The sequence below is a fragment of the Mandrillus leucophaeus genome, unplaced genomic scaffold, assembly GCF_000951045.1.
Source record: "Mandrillus leucophaeus isolate KB7577 unplaced genomic scaffold, Mleu.le_1.0 Scaffold722, whole genome shotgun sequence".
Taxonomy (NCBI): Eukaryota; Metazoa; Chordata; class Mammalia; order Primates; family Cercopithecidae; genus Mandrillus; species Mandrillus leucophaeus.
The window spans coordinates 1,075,823-1,097,622 of NW_012107831.1; the positions used below are offsets into that span (position 1 = coordinate 1,075,823).

The following is a 21,800-nucleotide window of genomic DNA, read 5'->3' on the forward strand; positions in this document are numbered from 1 at the left end:
CCTTTTGATGGGGTTGTTTGTTTTTTTCTTGTAAATTTGTTTGAGTTCTTTGTAGATTCTGGATATTAGCCCTTTGTCAGAGGAGTAGATTGCAAAAATTTTCTCCCATTCTGTAGGTTGCCTGTTCACTCTGATGATAGTTTCTTTTGCTGTGCAGAAGCTCTTTAGTTTAATGAGATCCCATTTGTCAATTTTGCTTTTGCATTAGTCAAGCAAATTTGCTTTTACTTTAGAAATGTTTCAGCCAGGCGCAATAGCTCACGCCTATAATCCCAGCACTTTGGGAGGCCAACACAGGATTGCTTGAGGTTTGGAGTTCAAGACCAGCCTGGGCAACCTAGGGAAAAACCAGTTCTACCCTAAAAAAAGTTTTTGAAAAATTAACACAAAACAGATTTTTCTTTATTGTTCAACAACTCATTGCAAGTCTTAGTAAACTAAACTTAGTAATGTCATGAACAGAAAGTAACTAAAACAGATGTCATAGTTAATCTAATTGCCTCCCTTATCCAAATATAATAGAGAAAGTGACAGGGTCCGTTGTGAACTAAAATATGTTGCAAAGTGTCTTTTCTTAACTTGGTGCATTTTACTTAGAGAGGAACTATAAAGGCCTGTTCATTCTTATTTTACTGAGTTCTAACAAAGTTTTCATTTGTTTGTACACTTAGAACACTGATAAGTGAAATGTGTCAACCTAACAACGTGAGAAGAAACAGAAATACCGTTAAAACTAGATGTGTGAATTTAAAAAATGGCCTAAAGATGTTTAGTGCCAAAGCAAATGCAAATGAACAGTGACAGCACCTGAAATAACAATCACGATTTAAAAATAGTCACTAAATCATTTTAAGAAAATAAAGAATAAATTATATTTAGAGTGCAGTAGTACCCCTTAGCAGTGGTATCCACAGTTTTGCTTGCCACAGTTTCAGTTAGCCATGGTCAACCAGGATCTGAAAATAGATGAGTACAGTGTAGTACAATAAAATTCTGTATTTTGAGAGGGAGAGACCATACTCATATGACTTTTATTAATGTATATTGTTCTGATTGTTTTGTTTTATTGTTATTAATCTCTTACTATGCCTAATTTATAAATTAAACTTTATCATAGATATGTGTGTTTATGAAAATACATAGTATATATAGGGTTTGTTACTGTCTGTAGTTTTAGGCATTTTTGGGGGTTGTGGAAGGCAGATGAGGAACTACTGTACTCTTTTTTATAAAACTGAAACACAAATAATTTCTGAAAATATATCCATCCAGAACTAATGATAGTTTTAAAATGTTAGTACCAAACTGTTAAACTCTCATATCTCTAAGAACTTATCTTCTGCAGAGTTGATTTCCAATGTTTTACTGAGTGTGTTATCATTTTTTTCTAAGCACTTACCAAGTCAAACATTATTACTAGGGAAAAGTTGTGATTGGACTTTTAACTTTTTTTAAGAACTGTAAAGTACTTAACTATGAGATAGAAGGTGTTTAGATTTTTATTAATAATTTGTAAATTATTTAGACTAATGTGCATTATTAATGTAGTGTGATTACAATTAATGTAATTTCTACAAGTCAAAAATGAAAACTGGTCTCATTACACTCTCTCTCTCTCTCTCTCTCTATATATATATATGTATGTATATATAGACTATGATTGAACTTAACACATTCTTATCACTCTGGAGTATATAGAAAAATCATAGTCCTTTTTTTGTTGTTGTTGTTTAACATATTCCTTCTGCTTATATTATTTGTTTAGAAACCTAAAAGCTATACTGCTGCTGATGCTACTCTGAAAATAAATTCTCAGATAAAGATAGATGCACACCTGAACAAAGTATGTCCAGCCACTGAGACCATTTACAATGATGAGTTCTGTACTAAACAAGATATAATTATTACAGCATTAGATAATGTGGAAGCCAGGAGATATGTAGACAGGTATGTTCTTGAAATTCATGTTTCTACATTATTATCTTTAGTTTTCACTTCTGTTTCCCACATTACTTATTGAAAAGTTATGGAATTATCTGCTTATTCTTTATGTTTCTAATGTAGTACTCCTCAAACACAAACCCTTTGATGATTTCCCATTATACTTAGAATGAAATTCAAAATCTGTATCATAACCTAAATGTTTTTCATGGAGTACTTTTCCCTGTTCACCACGCCAGTGTAACATTTACCAGTTTTCTTTGGCTCCCTTATTCTAGCTGTATGTGCTTTTCAGTTTTTTGGCTGTCTTTTGTTTTTTTCTGAATTATAAAGCTATTTTTAATACTTTGGGTGAAGTCCCACTGCAATAGAAAACACAGAAGGGGTAACTTCTTCACCCCAAGAAATGACCCACGGGAGAGAGTCTACCTGAGAAGGAAGCACAAAATGTACCCGTTGCAAACTCAGGGCAAAGGGAATGCCATCAGTACTGGGTCCTCTGATCACTAGAGGAGGAAACATGATTGTGGTGGGACTGGCTTCAGGCCCATAGGTGAAGGGCACGGGGGTGGACACCAAACCATACAGCTACTTAGGTTCCTCCTCCTTCTCGTTTTCCCTTTTCTGCTTCACCTCCATGATCTCCAAGTCCCTCTGCTTGTGGGCAGCAGGAGAAAATCCATCGTCTTGGCACTTTCCCTTAACTGTTTGCGTATTCTTCTGTTTTTTCATATTCTACCAGGCGAGCTCATGCTGGTTACCTGCAGCAGCTCTGACCTGCCCCCGCTCCTTCTGTCTCTGCCTTTAAGTTCTTACCAGGCCTTCAGCACTTTTTTACCTCAGGGACTTACACATAATATTCTTCAGCCTCAGAAAGTTCTGTTTTTCTTACTTTAACATTCCTGATCTCTAATCTCCCTATCTACTCTTCATCTAGTTTAGCTTTTTTTCTTCATCCTTTCAGTTTCAGCCTAAATTTCTTTATCCAAACAGACTTTCTTTTCCCCCAAATTCTAAATTAGATCCTCCTATGGTGATTTTCATAGCACTATGTACTTTTTCCTTCATGGCACTTACTTTTACTGGTATACATATTTATTTAATGTTTGTGTCCTCACTAAATCATTCATCCAGGGACCATTTACTTTCCATCATTGTATCCTCAGTGCCCAACACATGATGTCATTTATTAAGTATTCCTTAAATAAGTAGATGAATGAATGACTTTAAATGTGTTCACCTTACGTGTTTATATGACTCCTCAATGTTAGGGTGTAGAGCAGATATATTATCAGAGGATAATTTATCAGTTGAAAAATATGAAAAGTATGTAATCTTGTGTCAAAGAGGGGAAGAAAATAAAACTTTAAGAAATAAAAATTTGCAGAATATGAGTATTATAAGTATTGAGAAAGAAGATTAATAATATTTGGGATAAAGAAAATATTGAGAAGATATAGTGTGATATAACTTGTAGTTAGAAAATAACCAAAGAAGAAATATAAAGCAAGGGAAAAGGAGTAATACTGTTAGGAATTAACGGAGAGATAAAGGTTAAGAAAGTCCCAGATTTAGGGTACAAGTAGTAGGAAAGAGAGAAATTACTAGATTGAACAACAAAATTTGTATATATAGTGCAGAATAGGGGAACAGGATTGATCCACTGTTTGATAGTACTGTATCTGTTTTCCTAAAATACTGCATTCAAGAAGTGATCAGTATATGAAATGGTCAATAGAAAGTAGTAGGATGTCCTTTCGTTACATTGTTATTGCTCACTTTTTTGTTTTTTACTTGTTATCTTTTCAAATAGTCGTTGCTTAGCAAATCTAAGGCCTCTCTTAGATTCTGGAACAATGGGCACTAAGGGGCACACTGAAGTTATTGTACCGCATTTAACTGAATCTTACAATAGTCATGTAAGTGAATCAGTATTTTGAAATAAATGTCTTTTTTATGTCTTATAATTTTTGTCTTGATCAACAATTTGATTTAGCTTTCCTAATCCTTCTGAGTTTGCTGTGCCAATGATGTTCATACATATGTGCATGTACATTTTTTAAAATATAATTGAACTTTTTTTTAATTATCAGAATTTTGTGTCTGTTGTTTCTGGAGCATTATTCTACTGTTTACTATTTATTTCTCAGAGCTGCTTAGTTTTCTAATACCCTTTGAGTTTAAGATTGTTTGATAAGAACAAACTATTAGATTGAGACTAGAACTGTCAACAAAGACATAAAATTTTATTCGCTTGCTGAGACGAAGTGAGCCATTTTAGATTAGGTAAACCAATAAACCTAGGCAAAATGTACTCTATAATAGAATGTGGATTTCTTCAGTGGTACTTTATCCACAAAAAAACGACTTAGGTATTTGCCGTTTATTTAATTTATCAGTTGAAAAATATGAAAAGTATGTAATCTTGGGTCAAAGAGGGGAAGAAAATAAAACTTTAAGAAATAAAAATTTGTAGAATATAAGTATTATAAGTATTGAGAAAGAAGATTAAGAAACCTGTATCAAGCATTGAGGACATATTTCTGCTCCCAGATGTTTTTCTCTATGGAAAAACTCATGCTTTTCCGAGCATTATACTGGGTATTCCTGAATTACTTTTCAAAGCAGGGAGTGTTATAAAACTTTACATTTCACCTTGATTCATGAAGAAAAAAATGATTTATAGATGATGGTGTGTCATGAGTACTACATGGTGCTTTAAATGAGTACACAAATAATAAATAAGATTCATGTTTGGCATTACATAGCTGTTAACAAATAGGTTAAATGTCAAAAGAATTAACTTATTGCCTAAGAGTGCGAAGATATAAAAATGTCTGGTTGGATTTTATTTATCTTTGGATTTTTAATAGCCTTAAAGCTCAAAAGTAAATTAAACCAATAAAAATTGGTCATTGCTGCTCCTTAAGTATCTGTTGTCATATTTTATAAATTAGCGGGATCCCCCAGAAGAGGAAATACCATTTTGTACTCTAAAATCCTTTCCAGCTGCTATTGAACATACCATACAGTGGGCAAGAGATAAGGTAAAAATTCCTTTTTAAATTTATTTTCTTTGAAGTGAGAAAGAAGATATTTCTGACTTTAAACAGCCTTCTATTTGTAATTTTTTTTCCTTTTCTCTGTTACAGTTTGAAAGTTCCTTTTCCCACAAACCTTCATTGTTTAACAAATTTTGGCAAACCTATTCATCTGCAGAAGAAGTCTTACAGGTAAAAATCAGTACATTTTAATACAAGCTTAACACTTTGTGTCAGTGTAATCTTATTTTCAAGTCATCTACAAGTGATTTATTTTACCTCCATAAAGAGTGATTGTATATAAAAAGTGAAATGATACATAAGGAATCTTGAAATTAGGTCACAAATTATCCTTTTGGTTTGGTTGAACTATACAGAATTGTCAATATTTGACCATGTTTAACTCACAAAACAGCAATTCATATGGTTCAAGCTAATAAAGATATGATAATTATGATAGAAAGGCTACAAATAATAGAAGGGCTTTTATTAAGCCCTTTGGAAAGAAAAAATTGAGGTAAGTTCTAGTTAAAATTTCATGAGGGAACAATTATCTCCAAGACTTATTACTCTTATAGTGAAGGCAACTTTAAAGATGTTTTCTCACTTTCTTTTAATCTTAATATAATACTAAGGCCCACTTTTTAGTATCAAATATTCATAGCACTTTTAGTAAGTACATATATTATGGTACTAATAACTTAGAGCTAGGAAAATATGAGGATAATTTGTAAGATAAGAAATCGGAGTTAAAATTTTGTGTGCTATTTCTTACCTTTCCCCTTCTCAAACAGAAAAGAAAGAGCTTAAAGAAGGAAGGAAAAGGAGCTTGAGGTGAAAAAAGAAAAGCATAAAACACATGAGTTGACACTTCAAACTTAGGCTAACTTTTGTTGGGGGATGTATATATGTTTGTAATTGGAAGTATGTTGATGTTTTTTTTTTTTTCTCTCCCATTCTAGAAGATACAGAGTGGACACAGTTTAGAAGGCTGTTTTCAAGTTATAAAGTTACTTAGCAGAAGACCTAGAAATTGGTCCCAGTGTGTAGAATTAGCAAGATTAAAGTTTGAAAAATATTTTAACCATAAGGTAAGTATGCATTGTGAGACATTAAGAAAAGGTCTGACCTTGGCTTATTTAGTTATTAACAAATTAATTTCATTGACCTGAAATGTATATTCTTTCTTTTGGCAAGCTTTTCAGAAGTTAGTAGTAAGTTAAATGAGAACACATGCTAATCTAAAAGAAGTTTATTCAGAATAGAAGAAGTAAGAAACTGAGAAAATAGGCGTATTCAGTCAGAAATTTTGCTGGGATTTTGCTATTTCCACCCATATCCGATAATCACTCTTTATGTCTGTTTCCCCATCTGTAAAATAGAAATAATAAATTTGTACCTAATACGTAAGGTAGTGGTGAGGATAAAAGGAGGTAAGACTTATAAAGCGTTTAGAACAGAGGCTGGCACATAAAAAATTACTAAATATTAGCTGTTATTCTTACCTCCAGTTAAATATAGTTGCTGAAATGTGTGTTGCATTCTCTTTAGTCTTTCCCTCTCTTTAGGCTCTTTAGTTCATCTTCCTTAAAAACAACTTGGAAAAAAAAACAAACAAAAAAACAAAAACGGGGTTTCCCTATGTTTTCCAGGCTGGCCTGGAACTCCAGGGCTCAAGTGATCCCTGCCTCAACCCTTAAGTAGCTGAGACTGCATGTACACGCCACCACACCCCACTTAAAAATATTTCATTTATACTTCTGTCTTTTTACTTTCGTCAGAGCTCTACTTCTTGGAAAAGTGGTCTGTACTACTCAGTGTTACCACTTCCTCACCCAGTTAATTTGACTTCTTTGCTCATTACTCTGCAAATTGTTCTTAACATGGTTATCAGTGACCCCTTTTTCAAAAATCTAAGGGACTCTTTAGTTCTTATCTTCTGTGATTTTTTTTAAACTTTTTTTATAATGAAAAATATTCAGCCATAGAAATGTAGAGGAAATAGTATAATGAACCTTAATGTAATTGTCATTTACCTATCACCCAGGTTTAGCAGTTATCAGTTCATAGATAAATCTTGTTTCATCACCATCCCCGTTCATTCTTACCTTCCCCTAGGTGATTTTGAAGCAAATCTCAAACATGCTATCATTTCAAAAATACAAAGTACTGTGTGTTTTTTCTGGTTTTGTTATTTAAGTATTAGCTCTTTTAAAAGAACAGAATGACATGTAAAATATGCCACCATTTATATAAAAAGGAGTGAAGTAATCTACATTTGTTTGCTATAGATACCACCTCCCAATAAACCTACAAATAGTGATAGAAAATGATATTTTAGATTTTTCATTTATGAGGGGCAGTGACAGGAGAATGGACAGATGGAATACAAGGGTGGTAGGGAGACTTCACTGTGTATCTTTTAATGTGTTTTGATTTTTGAAGCATGTGAGTATATTTACTACACACATTTTAAAATTTTTTTAAATATTTTTTCTCAGATAATATTAAGTAGTGGGTGTCTTTAATTCATTTTTTTTTCTTTAGGCTCTTCAGCTTCTTCACTGTTTCCCTCTGGACATACGATTAAAAGATGGTAGTAAGTATAAATGTTGAGAATAAATTTTAATGACATTTATTACTGGCTACATACATTGAAAATAACATTTATATCTTTTTGCCAGGTTTGTTTTGGCAATCACCAAAGAGGCCACCCTCTCCAATAAAATTTGATTTAAACGAACCTTTGTAAGTATTTATATTTAGTTTGATATGTATCCTTTATTATGTATTTCTTCACTGTAAATTCCTTAACTGTACATTGCAGAGTGAAACCCTTAGGCTCTTTAATGTTAAATTATTTCATCCCTGTTCATTTAAGAGTTAACAAGTCATTCTGACCAGGAAAGGCAGCCACAACCCTTCCCACACAAATGTGAATCCATTCATTTACATGGTAAATAACCTCATTATTTATAATAAATATCTAAAGTGAAACCAAAATCACCTTTTTTACTTTATCCATAAATTAGTAAAATGACAATTTGTTTTTACATTTAATGAAATCAAATATAAGAATCTTCAGTTATATGAAGGAAGAAATAATTACTACTGAATAACTCCCTAAATCTCAAATTATTTTCAAAGGAGTTGGTCTTTGTGTGAATACCTCGAAGCACTATATTAGATACACGTTAGATTCACACTTGTGTGTGTGTGTATGTATATTTTTTCTATTTCTTTCTTTTTTGTTGTTTTTTTGAAAGAGACAAGGTCTCACTATGTGGCCCAACCTGGTCTTGAGTTCCTAGGCTCAAGCAACCCTCCCACCTCAGCTTCCCAAGTAGCTGGGATTACATGTGCATCCCACCAACCACACCCAAACTTATGTATATATATTTTTAAACACTTAGCTTGCCTTCACTAACCTTCCTTTCAGCAGGTAAGTCCATGCTTAATTTTCTTATCTGGTGGTGGTTTTAGGCTTCCAGTCACCTTATGCTGGACTGCTTCTTCTATAAGACTTTCTTTTTTTGTTTTTAAATAAACACATTTACTTAGTGTGAACTTGATGTATACTCATTAAGAACAAATATATAATATTTCTTATAACTTAAAATGAATTATTGTTCACTGGTCTGAGTTTTCTGCTTCTGTCCGCTCACTCTTCTTCCCAAGGTAGTCATGATCACTACCTGAATGTTAAGTGTTTTCGAGAATAACTGTTCGATGTTTTGTGTTTTATAACTTCTGTAGTATTTTGGTGTAGACCAGAATATTTTTATCTAACTTAAAAAAAAAATCCTGAAATAATAATTCTGTGGTTATATTTCTTCAAACTACATTTAAAGGCTATAGTTCATAATGAGGTAAATATCATCTTTAAAACTGCATTCAAATTTTGCTTTATTTTTTAATTTCAAAAGGCACCTCAGTTTCCTTCAGAATGCTGCAAAACTATATGCTACAGTATATTGTATTCCATTTACAGAAGAGGTAAGATATTCTTTAAGCCTTAGCAAGTGATGCAAAACCAAATTAGAATTAGATGACTGATGTACTAATTGCATCAAAACATGTTTATTTGTTGTAAGAATCATTCTTTTGATGTAGAATTTTTATTGTATTTTTACCCATACTAACATAATGGAAGCTGAAAGCTCATTGCAGTATTGCTAAGTAGAAGTCGGATTTTTCTTTCTGAATTGAAGCAGTGAAAAACAGCATTATTTGTTAAAAGCAGTTAAACTTTGTTTTAAAAATATTTATAACTTGCTTATCAGCTTCAGTTATCCTAGTTATTCTAAAAAGCCACAACAAACCATTTCATCGCAATTTTGAAATATTTCAAAGATATTTTCTTTGTTAACATTTGTTTGATTTATTTTGTAATAATTTACGTGCTTTTCAGGCAATCTGAAAATGCTCCCTTATATTGACATTTCTTACTTTAGCATCATACTCATTCTTTTAAACATCATGTTCATTGACTAACATCTAAAGAGCCTAATACGGTTTTATGTGAGAGGCATCTGTCTCTTTTCTTCACAAATGCATATTCTAGCTAAGTAAATTGCTGTACTTTCAGGTGCACTGAACAGAGAAATATGAATCAGATTCCATAATTAATATTGGCTATTTTGGATTCAGATAACAATGTCTGTTTTAGATTAATCCTTTTTGGAGTTCATACAAATAAACTGTAAATATTTGGTAAAAATAGTGGCATTCAGTCTGATATTCTTTTTGGGAAAATCAGTGGTAATTTCGTGGTGAGTGTGGTAATGGACCTCAAAAGCACTATGTCTCAGCTTTTGCCAAACAGCTTCTCAATGATAAATGTAAATGCAACCCATAGCTTTAAATTCATCTAAGTTCATCTTTAATCATTTAAATATTTCCCTCCTTCTTAAGGTATGAATTCCATTTACTTATTTTACTTACTGAGTATAACTTACTTCAGGGAACTTTGTAAAACATTAAAAACATAAAACATAAAGCCAAGGGAATTAAAACTGACTGATCATGTCACTCAGTTTTATATTTACAACCAGTCCTAAAACTGCCTTTGAAAAAAATTTGCAGAAGGACTAAAATTTCAAGTTTGTTGACTAATAAGTACTTTTTTACCCCTTACCTTCTCCTCCCCCATAACCTTTATGGGGGGATATTTTTATAGAAATAAAGGTAAATGTCTCAAATGGATGTCTACATATTCAGATAATGAAGTGTTCACATATTGTAATATGATTAAGGACCTTTTGTAGGATATTTTTAGCTTTAGAATTTAGAAATAGAAGAAAATGTTTGTTGGTAAAATTACTTTTTTAATAACAGGACTTATCAGCAGATGCCCTCTTGAATATTCTTTCAGAAGTAAAGATTCAGGAATTCAAACCTTCCAATAAGGTATGTTTAAAAATTCATTCATTCAGCAAATAGTTTGGGAATTTGGACTTGTATCAAGTCCCATTCTAAACCTGGAGAATATCACAACGAATGGTTCTTGCTCTTGCTCTTGTCAGTGCAACTTGAGTTTAAAGTAGATTTGTCAGAATCACAAACTGTTGATTAATACTAATTTTATTCTAGTGTGGAATTTTTAAAAAGATCAGTATGGACTTAGATTGTATGAGTTACTCAGTAAATATTTTTTATGCCCACTATATCATCGTGGGTATTAAAAGTTAGATATATTGGAGTTCTGTCAGTGAACAAGATACATAAAGATCCCTGTTGTTATAGAGCTTACGTGCCTGTGTGAGAAGATAGATAATAAAATACATACATGAATAATATCATAATACTTTCTAAAGGAACATATAAAATAAATTGGACCACTGATTAATAATATGAAAATATAGAGAGAAAATATTTTCTGTTTGTAATTTGATAAAACAGTTAAATGCTAACCAAACTTAGATGCAGGAAATAACATTAATAAAATTATATTCATATATTCAAAGGTTGTTCAAACCGATGAAACTGCAAGGAAACCGGACCACGTTCCTATTAGCAGTGAAGATGAGAGGAATGCAATTTTCCAACTAGAAAAGGCTATTTTATCTAATGAAGCCACCAAAAGTAAGGGAAAATCTTTATAAAAATGTTTTAAACTGGGTGAGTTTTCATTTCCACCAAGCTCTACAGCTAAGAATTTGTAGAATTTAATCACAGCAACAATAATGATGATAGTATTGATTGATTTCATGATCATATTAAAGTCAGTGTTCATCTTTAACTGTGACTAAATTCATCATTTTCCCCACTATTGCCCTCAAAGATTGAAGTCTAATTCTCCAAATCACATTAACTGCTTTGTTATTGTTTTTCTGATTGTTTTAGTTCTTTAGATGGTGAGCAGGTCTAAAACCATGAATGAATAGCTCTGTTTTTAAGGAATTAAAAATTCAGTTTAATGGGGTCCTTTTGGAAACTAATCTTTGGACAGACCCATTTAAATCGCTTTAGGATAAAGAACTATAAACAGAACTCTTCTTAGGTTCTTAGTCTTCATAATTACTGATAGGGAATACAGAATGACCTATATATACTTCCTTGCTAGATGGACTTAAATATAAAAATACAGGAAAACTGAATTTTTAATTCCTTAAAAACAGCCATACACTCATCTGTTTTGACCTGCTCACCTTCTTTTAGTTTTATAAATTAGTGGTTCCCAAACTTTTGGGATTTTAAGCATGGACCAGTAGAATTTCAGGAAAAATAACCCAGAATAACAATAATTAGAAGGATCTTGGGAACCACTGATCTACAAAGATTTCAGAAATTACTTATTTTAATTTGACCAACTGACCCTATTCTTAGTTACCAGAGGGAAAATGTTTCAGAGTAGGATTTGTGGAATAAATTTTTGAACTATACCTAATGTTGGCTTTTTTTGGTAAACCACTTGATTGCAGATGTGCAGTATACAACTTTCTTATTTTGCTATTTATTAAAATTTTTTTTTAAATACAGAAACGTCTCTAGTTTAGTGGCGTTAAAACTATCATTTTCTTTCTTTTTATTTTTTAATTTTAAAAAAATTGGCTCTCTTTAATCATGGGAAAAGCTGTTTTCATGGCCTTCAATATTAGTTGCCTGGATTATTCTTATGTTTCTCAGTCATGTAAAAATATAGAAAGGAATCTTTAAAAGTTAGTAAACCCACATTGCTTTTTACCTATTAAAATCTTTACTGCTTGCTGTGGAACTTTGTTTTTCTGGTTGGTATAATCAGGTGACCTTCAGATGGCAGTGCTTTCATTTGAAAAAGATGACGATCATAATGGACACATAGATTTCATCACAGCTGCATCAAATCTTCGTGCCAAAATGTACAGCATTGAACCAGCTGACCGTTTTAAAACAAAACGCGTAGCTGGTAAAATTATACCTGCTATTGCAACAACCACTGCTACAGTTTCTGGCTTGGTAAGTTTATTATTCCTTGAATAAAAATGCTCCTTTTTCATTGCTTTTTCCCTGACTTCCCCATCATACCAACCCAGTCACTCAGAGATATTAGAGAGAGAAGGATAGATATTGGATCACATAATTTAAAATTTCAAAATACTTTCTGAAAATGCAGTCATCTGTATTTTGAAGTTTTACCTAAATATACGTTTTTTTTTTTTTTTTTTTTTTTGAGATGGAGTCTAGCTCTATCGCCCAGGCTGAAGTGCAGTGGCGCGATCTCGGCTCACTGCAAGCTCTGCCTCCTGGGTTCATGCCATTCTCCTGCCTCAGCCTCCCTAGTAGCTGGGACTACAGGCGCCCGCCACCATGGCCGGCTAATTTTTTTTGTATTTTTAGTAGAGATGGGGTTTCACCGTATTAGCCAGGATGGTCTCGATCTCCTGACCTCATGATCCACCCGTCTCGGCCTCCCAAAGTGCTGGGATTACAAGCGTGAGCCACCACGCCCCGGCCCTAAATATACATTTTTAAAATAAAAAATAAGCTCAAGATAGATTATAATTTTTCTTATAGGCAATAATCTTTTCACTGATCTTTACGTCTTTCATACAAAGCAGGTACTCTGTTTTTCTTGAATAAAATGAACTTCCCTAATCTGTATTCATAATGATTCAGAATCTTTAAGTGCGGCCCTAGTTATTATACCATATTACATCATTACTCTATATAATTATCTATGAAGCTATGTAGTTATTTATCCCTGTACTAAGTGATTTTAGACCATTGTGTTTTTTGAGTTCTAGCATGTGCTTTCAAAGTAGGGAGAATATATGGTTGAATTAATATTTTTTTAAATAACTGTTACCATGTATAGAGCAGGTTGAAGATTTGAAAGTATAAAATATACTAAAAGTATAGAGAGCTATAAGAAATTTACATTAGTCTTATAGCTGCTTTTACTATCTACAGAGAAATGCTTGAAAACTTGTGAAAATTGAATAGATCTAATTAAAATCACAGATAGTTTTAGGCTATTTATATTATCAGATCACCTTCTTTTATCTAGGTTGCCTTGGAGATGATCAAAGTAACTGGTGGCTATCCATTTGAAGCTTACAAAAATTGTTTTCTTAACTTAGCCATTCCAATTATAGTATTTACAGAGACATCTGAAGTAAGGAAAACTAAAATCAGGTATGTATGAAGGTCTATTTCTCTTGTATAATGAGAATGAAATGAAATACTTTACCTTTTAAAAGGAAAAAATACTAGCTTCACCTCTTTTTTTCCTCTATTGTGTATGTGTAAATTCTTGCCATCACTTCAAGATCAGCTCAAACCTCATCTTCATTAAATATTTCTGACTAAAGTAGCCAAAGAACCCTTACAATACTTTATCTGCCACATTATTTGGCATTACGGTTTCATCTGTGTCTGCTAGATGAATTAGAAGGTATCCTGGTGTCTGACTGTGTAGGTCATGAGATTTAGAAGAATTCCATAAGCTTGTGACAAAGCAGAACAATTCCTGGGCCTGTACTTTTTAGTTTTCAGACTGGCAACAACCAAAAACTTGAAAAAAACCTATCTTAGCAAGGGTGTGAGAAAGGAGGCACTCTCATACATTACTAATGAGAGTACAAAATTGTCCAGTAACAGGGGACTGAAACATCCACACAGTGAAACCCATGCAGCCATTTTAAAAAGAGAGAGACAACTCTCTCTTGCTAAAACATACGGATTTATAATGAGACACTGGAAGGATCAGCGAGGTACTGATTAAAAGTGGTTATCTATATGATGTGATAGGGAAATAAGATTGGAATATTTTAGAAGGTATATTATCCTTTATTTCCCCACATTAATTTCTAGCCCAATCACAAATAATGGACTTCTGGAAGTGTTTTTTTGTTTTGTTTTTGTTTTTTTTTTTTTTTTTTTTTATCATCACTAAAGGGAAGAAAATTACAATGTTTCTGTTCTGAATATTTTTCTGTAACAGAAATGAAATATCATTTACAATTTGGGATCGATGGACTGTACATGGAAAAGAAGATTTCACCCTCTTGGATTTCATAAATGCAGTCAAAGTGAGATACTTTTATTCATTTGGTTCATTAGTAGCTTTATGTCTGGTTTCTGTTTTGTTTTTATTTATAATTTTATTGGAAGTTATATTTAGCATGAATTTGCTTTTTTTTACTGGTCATAAAACATTGTTTAGGAACAATGTTAAATAAGCATTTTATGTTTGAGCGAGACTTTCATAGTTTCTTTTTTGGATATTCACTTTTAGGAGAAGTATGGAATTGAGCCAACAATGGTGGTACAGGGAGTCAAAATGCTTTATGTTCCTGTAGTGCCTGGTCATGCAAAAAGATTGAAGTTAACGTAAGTATTCAACGTTATATGCAGCAAATAACAAGAATTTAAAAATAAGTTGTTGCACACTAAAAAATTAAATATAGTGGTTACTATAATTCAGATAAAAGCATTAGTCTTGTCTAATGACGTTAATAAAGACAGTAAATCTGCCAGGTGAAGGCCAACAGACTACTTCTCGAGATTCAGCTCTTCAGTTAATAGGTTTAGAAACCTGATTTTGTCAGTGCACTTAAGTAAAAGTGGATCTGTCTCTTATGTTGAAACACTTAATGACCAGGCTTATGAGGAATCAAATTGCCAAATCACATTTATTCAACAAATTATTGTTTAAGGTGCCAGCTGTGTGCCAGGTACTGTTCTACTCATTAGGGAGATAGCAGTTAGCAAACCACAGTTCTTTCCTACTTAAGGAGTTTGCATAACAATAAGGCAAGTATGTTAAGTGGTAGTAAGTATTATGGAGAAATTAAAGAAGAATAAAGGGAAAAGGAAATATGGGAAATACAGAGTTGGGGGTGTTGAGTTGCTATATTATACTGAGTAGTTTCCCTCTGCCTGTCGTAGTCTCACCTGTTAAGGTGGCATTTGAGCAGAGACTGAAAGGAAGAAAGAACCAAAGAAAACTAAAGTCTTTATAGCGGTCTGCAAGGCTCTAAATGATTCCTAGTTATCCTTCTAAGTTCCTTCCTTACTTTCCCCTCACAATATTCCAGCTACACTGGCCTTATTTGTCCTTGAATACTCACTCTAATCATGCTCCAGCATGGGACCTTTGCTTTAGTTCTCTCTGCTTGTAACTCTGAGACAGTGACCTGGCCAAGTCTCACCCCTGGTCTTTGCACTTCCTAAAGAGGCCTCATTTAATACTGCAACCTGTCCCTGGCCCCAGTCTAGTATGCCTAGTCCCCTTTACTTTTCTCTACTTTTTCTTTTCAGAGCACTTATTACTGTCGTATGACTGCTGTGCTGCTGTGTATTTTGCTTATATTTATTGTTTGTTTTTGTTTTTGTTTTTGAGGCAAAGTCTCACTGTGTCGCCTAGGCTGGATTACAGTGGTGCGATCTCAGCTCACTGCAACCTCCACCTCCTGAGTTCAAGCGATTCTCCTGCCTCAGCCTCCTGAGTATAGCTGGGATAACAGGCACCCAATACCACACCTGGCTAATTTTTGTAATTTTAGTAAAGACGGGTTTTACCATGTTGGCCAGGCTGGTCTTGAACTCCTGACCTAAGGTGATTTCTCCCGCCTCAGCCTCCCAAAATGCTGGGATTACGGGCATGAGCCACCGCACCCGGCCCATGTACTGTATATTAGCTATTTACCTGCTACTAAAACATGTATTTCACAAGAGTGGGAATCGTTATTTGATCTTGTCACTGTTGTATCTCAAGCACTTAGATAAATACCTGGCACATAAAAGGTTATCAACAAATATTTGTCAGACGAGTAAATGAATCTCTGTGTGATGGCTGTGTTTAACGTATCTATTGGCTATGATAATCAGTTGAGGTTAATCATTCTTAAATTATAATCCAGTCTGAATTATTTATACCTTAAAAAGTAAAACTACTATTTTATTAGCTAAGGCATTAATTTGCCTTATATTGTTTTCCATTGGGATCGCTCAGTATCTTTTGGAGAAAGCAAGAGTAGTGTTTAGAATTCCTTTATTTTATGCTGCAGTGGACTGTATGTGGTCATAAAGTGTATTGACTAGTGGAGTTTAAAATTTGCGGCAAATTATTTAAAAAAGCTTTTAAGATTTGGCCAATATTTGAAACTTCCAGCATGATAATATTTTTCATTTTACTAGATTGTCCTTTTAGCAAGTATTTATTGAGTACCTGTTAAGTACTGAACATGTTCAGTCAGTCAGTGGGATTGTGATTAATAGCATGAGGTTGACTTAGAAAGACCTGGGTTCACATTCTTGCTCAGCTACTTAGTTTTGTTACCTGGAGTAGCTTTTGAAACTTAGTTTCAAAAAGCTGCAAGTCCACAAATAGGGATGATTGTGCTCATAGTTGAACACTAAAATAATAGTAAGGGCTAATAGTGTAATGGCACGTAAGAAGTATTCCACAAATGTTAGTCCTGTTAATATTTTATTATCATACATGTTCATCAAGCCCTGCGCTCAAGCAGTCTATTAAAGGAAATCGATTCCTAGTTATCCTGCTAAGTTCCTTCCCTACTTTGCTCTCACAATATTCCAGCTACACTGGCCTCCTTATTTGTCCTTGAATACTCACTCTAATGATGCTCCATTGTGGGACCTTTGCTTTAGTTGTTCCCTCTGCTTGTAACTCTTGAGACAGTGGCCTGGCTAGGTCTCACCTCTGGTCGTGTTAATCATTAAAGTATAATTGAATAACCGTGATAATGAAAATTTTTACAGAGTATTGTGCTAACTCAGACCTCTAGTTCAGGGTAGGTTTCATTTGAGCTACCTTTGAAGAAGGATTATTCCAGGCAAAAACAACAGTCTTTGCAGCTAAAAAGAGCATACATACAAAAGTAAAACTACTGTTATATTAGCTAAGGCATTAATTTGCCTTATATTGATCTTCATTAGGATGCCTAAGTATCTTTTGGATAAATTAAGAGTAGTATTTAGAACTCCTACTAAATTCTAAATTTGGGAATTTAGAATTCACATTTTTTTTTTTTTTTTGGAATGACTCAAGCATGAGGTGGTAATCATGAATGGTGGAAAGAATGAAAAGTTTATGTACCGGACAAAATATCTTTGTGAAATGGAAAGAGCTACTGAGGATTAAATCGATTACGTAGTTCAGAGCCTGGCATGAAGTAGGTACACAGTGTATAATAAATAACATTATTAGGCAGGAGAAGACATCAAATTTATATTTTAAGAGAATTCTAGGAGCAGTGTAGATTGGAGGTAGAAAAGAGACTGGAGAAAGCTAGCTAGAAGATAATACAATTATCTAAGGGATATATAGATGTTGACTTCATTTAAGGCAGTAGTGACTATAGCAAAGAGTGATTTTTTCAGTAAATAGGATAAAGATTGGATATAAGGGAAAAAGCTGAGAATGTCTTTTATTTCATATTTCTAGCTTGCATTTTAAGGTTTAAATTCTAGCTTGCTTTTTTACTGTTTACGGAGAAATGTTTGAATTTATGATGCCTTAAGAGGAAGTTTAGGAGGAGAATCAATTTTTTAAAATCGTTGCAACCTCCGTCTCCCAGGTTCAAGCAATTATCTTGCCTCAGCCTCCTCAGTAGCTGGGATTGCAGGCATGTGCCACTGCTCCCATCTCGTTTTTATATTTTTAGTAGAGATAGAGTTTCGCCATGTGGGCCAGGCTGGTCTCAAACTCCTTACCTGAGGTGATCTGCCTGCCTCCGCCTCCCGAAGTGCTGGGATTACAGGCATGAGCCACCACGCTGAGCCTTTTTGTCTTTTAATAAATGGTTTGTATTCCTTATCATGACCAATGTGTCCAAATTTATTCACTGTTAGGTAAATGAGTGTCTTGAGTTCAGACCTTTTAGTAAAGGAAAATTAATATATGAAAGCAGATTATTATTAGATGTTAAAGTCTAGATACAAGTCCAGGTTCTCTGGATGGCATTAGTCAGCAAATCATTTTTTCATTTTATAGAATTTACCGAAGTGTTCATTCTTGCTTATTTTTCTTAGAATGCATAAACTTGTAAAACCTTCTACTGAAAAGAAGTATGTGGATCTTACTGTGTCATTTGCTCCAGACATTGATGGAGATGAAGATTTGCCTGGACCTCCAGTAAGATACTACTTCAGTCATGACACTGATTAATACAGGTTGTCTTAATGTTACTCCAGGACCACTTAATTTTGGAAAGAGTGCATTTAATTCAGAAGCTAAAAAAAATCAGCTCATGATACTATGGATTTCTCTTTCATTAAGCCTTAATTTTAAGGGAAACATCAGTAAGAAACTGCACTGAAGAATTATAAAACATTTTGGGGCATAGTATGCACTTGTCTAACGGTTCACACATGGCTATGATCACAAGCAACTTTGAACAGGAATGCCATTTACGAAAGTTTTGTGTATTAATCTGTGTATTAATCTCTCTGGATAAAAAGAAGGAAAAAATATGTATGACCAGAACAGATATGGATGAAGAAATTGAAAGCAACAAATGCAACTATCCAAAAAGTTTTATTTTATTTTATGAATTTCTTTTTTGTTTAGTCTTGAAGACTGATTTTCTGTACAAATAGTGTTTGGCACCCTGCACCTCTCATATGATTAGGCTTTAAGAATTTAATGCCACTGGGAAGAAGAGGTATGGTAGTGGTGGATGAAGGGTGGACATTTTAAATTGTGCAGTTACAGTTTATCGTCCTGTTACCTCTGCTGGTTTAACCAGAGTTTGTTATATCACTGTGTCCCCCAAATCAGGATTTTGTTGATAGCATCAGTGTTGTAGGAGCAGTAGGTCAGATGAGACATATTAACTTAGACTAAATGTGAACAGTATTATATGGACTCACACAACGCTCTTAGAGAATCCGTGAATGTGAACAGACAAATGTGGCTAACCATTTGATTCTTCAGTATGCCTTCTAATGTGGGTATTTTATTTATGTGAGACTCTAAACCTGATTGTTCTAATATATAAAACTAAAAGATTTTATAAAGGGAGTGTCTTTAGAAATAGATGAAAAGTAGAATGTTAAACATTATTGCTAGGGTAGTCTTTTTTTTTTTTTCAGAAACCTAATTAGGGTATTAAATTTTTTTTTTTTTTTTTTTTAAAGAGAAGCATGTTATTTCATTCCCATTCTGAGAAAGGGAGTTAATGAAGATAAAAATTTATTTTTTAAAGTCTTTATTGAGAGAAACTTTCTGTTTTCTGATATGAACTATTGCAGATGTTTTTATAAGTACTTTCATTAAAATGATGTAAACAGTAGTACCCAACACTGTAAACTCAGTGAAAATAGTAAATGATTCTTTTATAACTATCTTGCATTCTGCAGCAATTGGCTTTTTTTTAACCATAGAAAGTCATTTCCCTCTAGCTCCTTTCCTTCTACTCTCCTTCTCAGAACATTAGTAGGTACTTTGTTAAATAAAAAACTAGATTAACATCAGTGTTACTCCAATTTGGTATCTTTTTACACTATGTATTATACTTACTTTCTTTTTATTTCATTTACAAATACTTTAAATTACTTTATCAACCAGCTGTATTGTTTCCCTCTTTTGAAAAGTACCAAAGTGGGGAAAATGTATGTGGAAGTGGAGAGTGAATTTGCATGACTAAAGGATTATCTGTACATAGGGAAGTGGGCAAAAGTGGATAGGATGATTTTAAAGAAAATGACTTACTTTTGGAAAAAATAAATTAAATTTTGTTCACATAGCCTACCCTTTCCCATTGTGCATATCCCAAGTGTCATATTTAAAATTAAGGTTACTTAAAACAGAATCCAGGAATATCAAGGCTCTGTGGCTTGGAATTTTAGAGGATAGGACTAATAAAAGGACTTTTGCAAAGAAGACTTTTCCATGTTCACTTCGTTTTGTGTTCTTTGAAAGTAACTGATATTTTCCGGGTAGTCATTCAGCAATCCATGAATATGATCCAGTAACTTGCTTATATTTTATTGAAGTCTCAACATCTCTTCAGAAGTAAATTTAGAACGATGCTGTCAGTGCATATTTATGGATATTAGTCTTTAAGCATATAAAACAAAATCAACAAAAATTAAATTCATTTTGTGATTAAACCTGCAACCATTTTTCCATTACTTTTTTTCTATAGTTAATGGTTATTGCTATAATTTCTTCTGTTTGGTTCTACTAAGCTAGAAAGGCAGGATGAAGTTAATGATAATTCCCATTATTTTATTTCTGTACCATGAAATCACTGTTGATGACTGAAATAACAGGTGCAAAAATTAATGATTTGATTTTTGTACAGTTTCACTGAGTAATTTTTTACTTATTAAAAATAAATTAAGAAATGTAAGCATATCTTTGTAAATCATGTTTCGTAAGTTGACTCCAGAGATTCTGATTTTGCTATTTATTTTGTGAGTAATGTTGCTTTGGTGTTTCCTAATTTTCAAGTTTGCAATCATGGAGATACAGCAGTTATTAGGTATGGAGGGACATTGTCCTGCTCAAATGTCCTCAAATGGCTCCAGGAAATTCTTTTAAAACAGTTGGAGAGAAACAGTCGTGACCATCTAAAACCTAGAAGATGTGGTAAATCTCATACTGCTGGTTAGGGATTTGTAAAGTCCATTTCTTTTTAGAGTTCAAAGCAGTTCTATTACTTGTAAGTTCTTCATAAATTGTCCCAAAGGTAGGATATGGAAATAAATGTATATCTTTATATTTTAATCTTCTTTGTCACACTCTGGTGAATTCATGGAACTTTAAAAAAGCAGTTATGTTTATAATTATTTTATAATTAGTATAATGAAGACAGAATATTGTTCTTTTGGAATTTTGGGGGGGAAAAAAAATCTTGTGACCTAAATCTTTCCACTATAATGAATATAATCAAATTTATTGTGATTGCACATATCTAATTTTATATAATCACTGTGTATGAATTTAGTGATTTTACTTTTCATAGATTCAAAAACATATAATCTGAATGCTTTCTCTGAAAAAAAAATCAGAGAGTTGAGCTCTTGAGGATCAGAGTAATTATCCATTGATAATATGTGTTCATTTTGCTCTTTTTATGTTATAGCTTTGTTTTTTATTGAGAAATATATATTCAAAAATACATACATATTCAAAAGTACATAAAATATAAATATGCAGTTCAAGGAATAATTTTAAAGTAACTGTATAACTAGCAGTCAGCTTAATAGAATATATTGACAGCAGTTCAGAAACTACCCATGTAGTTCCTTCCCAGTCACAACCAGCTAGCTCCCTGCCACATACTCTTTGGTAATTACCACTATCCTACCTTTTATGATAATTGTCTCTTTCTTTTTATAGTGTTATCACCTATGTGTGTAAAC

The 21,800-nt window shown here is 33.1% G+C and overlaps 1 protein-coding gene and 1 pseudogene across 1 annotated transcript in view; one reads left to right on the forward strand and one right to left on the reverse strand.

The window, feature by feature from the left end:
• Positions 1-21,277, forward strand: part of UBA6 (ubiquitin-like modifier activating enzyme 6) — a 79,735-nt gene extending 58,458 nt beyond the window's left edge. Inside the window, exons 19-33 of the mRNA XM_011965394.1 lie at positions 1,766-1,947; positions 3,755-3,860; positions 4,899-4,988; positions 5,094-5,174; positions 5,945-6,073; positions 7,530-7,581; positions 7,667-7,730; positions 8,909-8,978; positions 10,320-10,391; positions 10,949-11,066; positions 12,226-12,419; positions 13,471-13,598; positions 14,407-14,494; positions 14,701-14,795; positions 18,462-21,277. Of these exons, the coding sequence (XP_011820784.1) occupies positions 1,766-1,947; positions 3,755-3,860; positions 4,899-4,988; positions 5,094-5,174; positions 5,945-6,073; positions 7,530-7,581; positions 7,667-7,730; positions 8,909-8,978; positions 10,320-10,391; positions 10,949-11,066; positions 12,226-12,419; positions 13,471-13,598; positions 14,407-14,494; positions 14,701-14,795; positions 18,462-18,597 (1,605 nt within the window). The 3' untranslated portion in view covers positions 18,598-21,277. The remainder of the gene's footprint in view (positions 1-1,765; positions 1,948-3,754; positions 3,861-4,898; positions 4,989-5,093; positions 5,175-5,944; positions 6,074-7,529; positions 7,582-7,666; positions 7,731-8,908; positions 8,979-10,319; positions 10,392-10,948; positions 11,067-12,225; positions 12,420-13,470; positions 13,599-14,406; positions 14,495-14,700; positions 14,796-18,461) is intronic.
• Positions 2,530-2,697, reverse strand: LOC105528594 (annotated as a pseudogene).
• Positions 21,278-21,800: the final 523 nt, after the last annotated feature.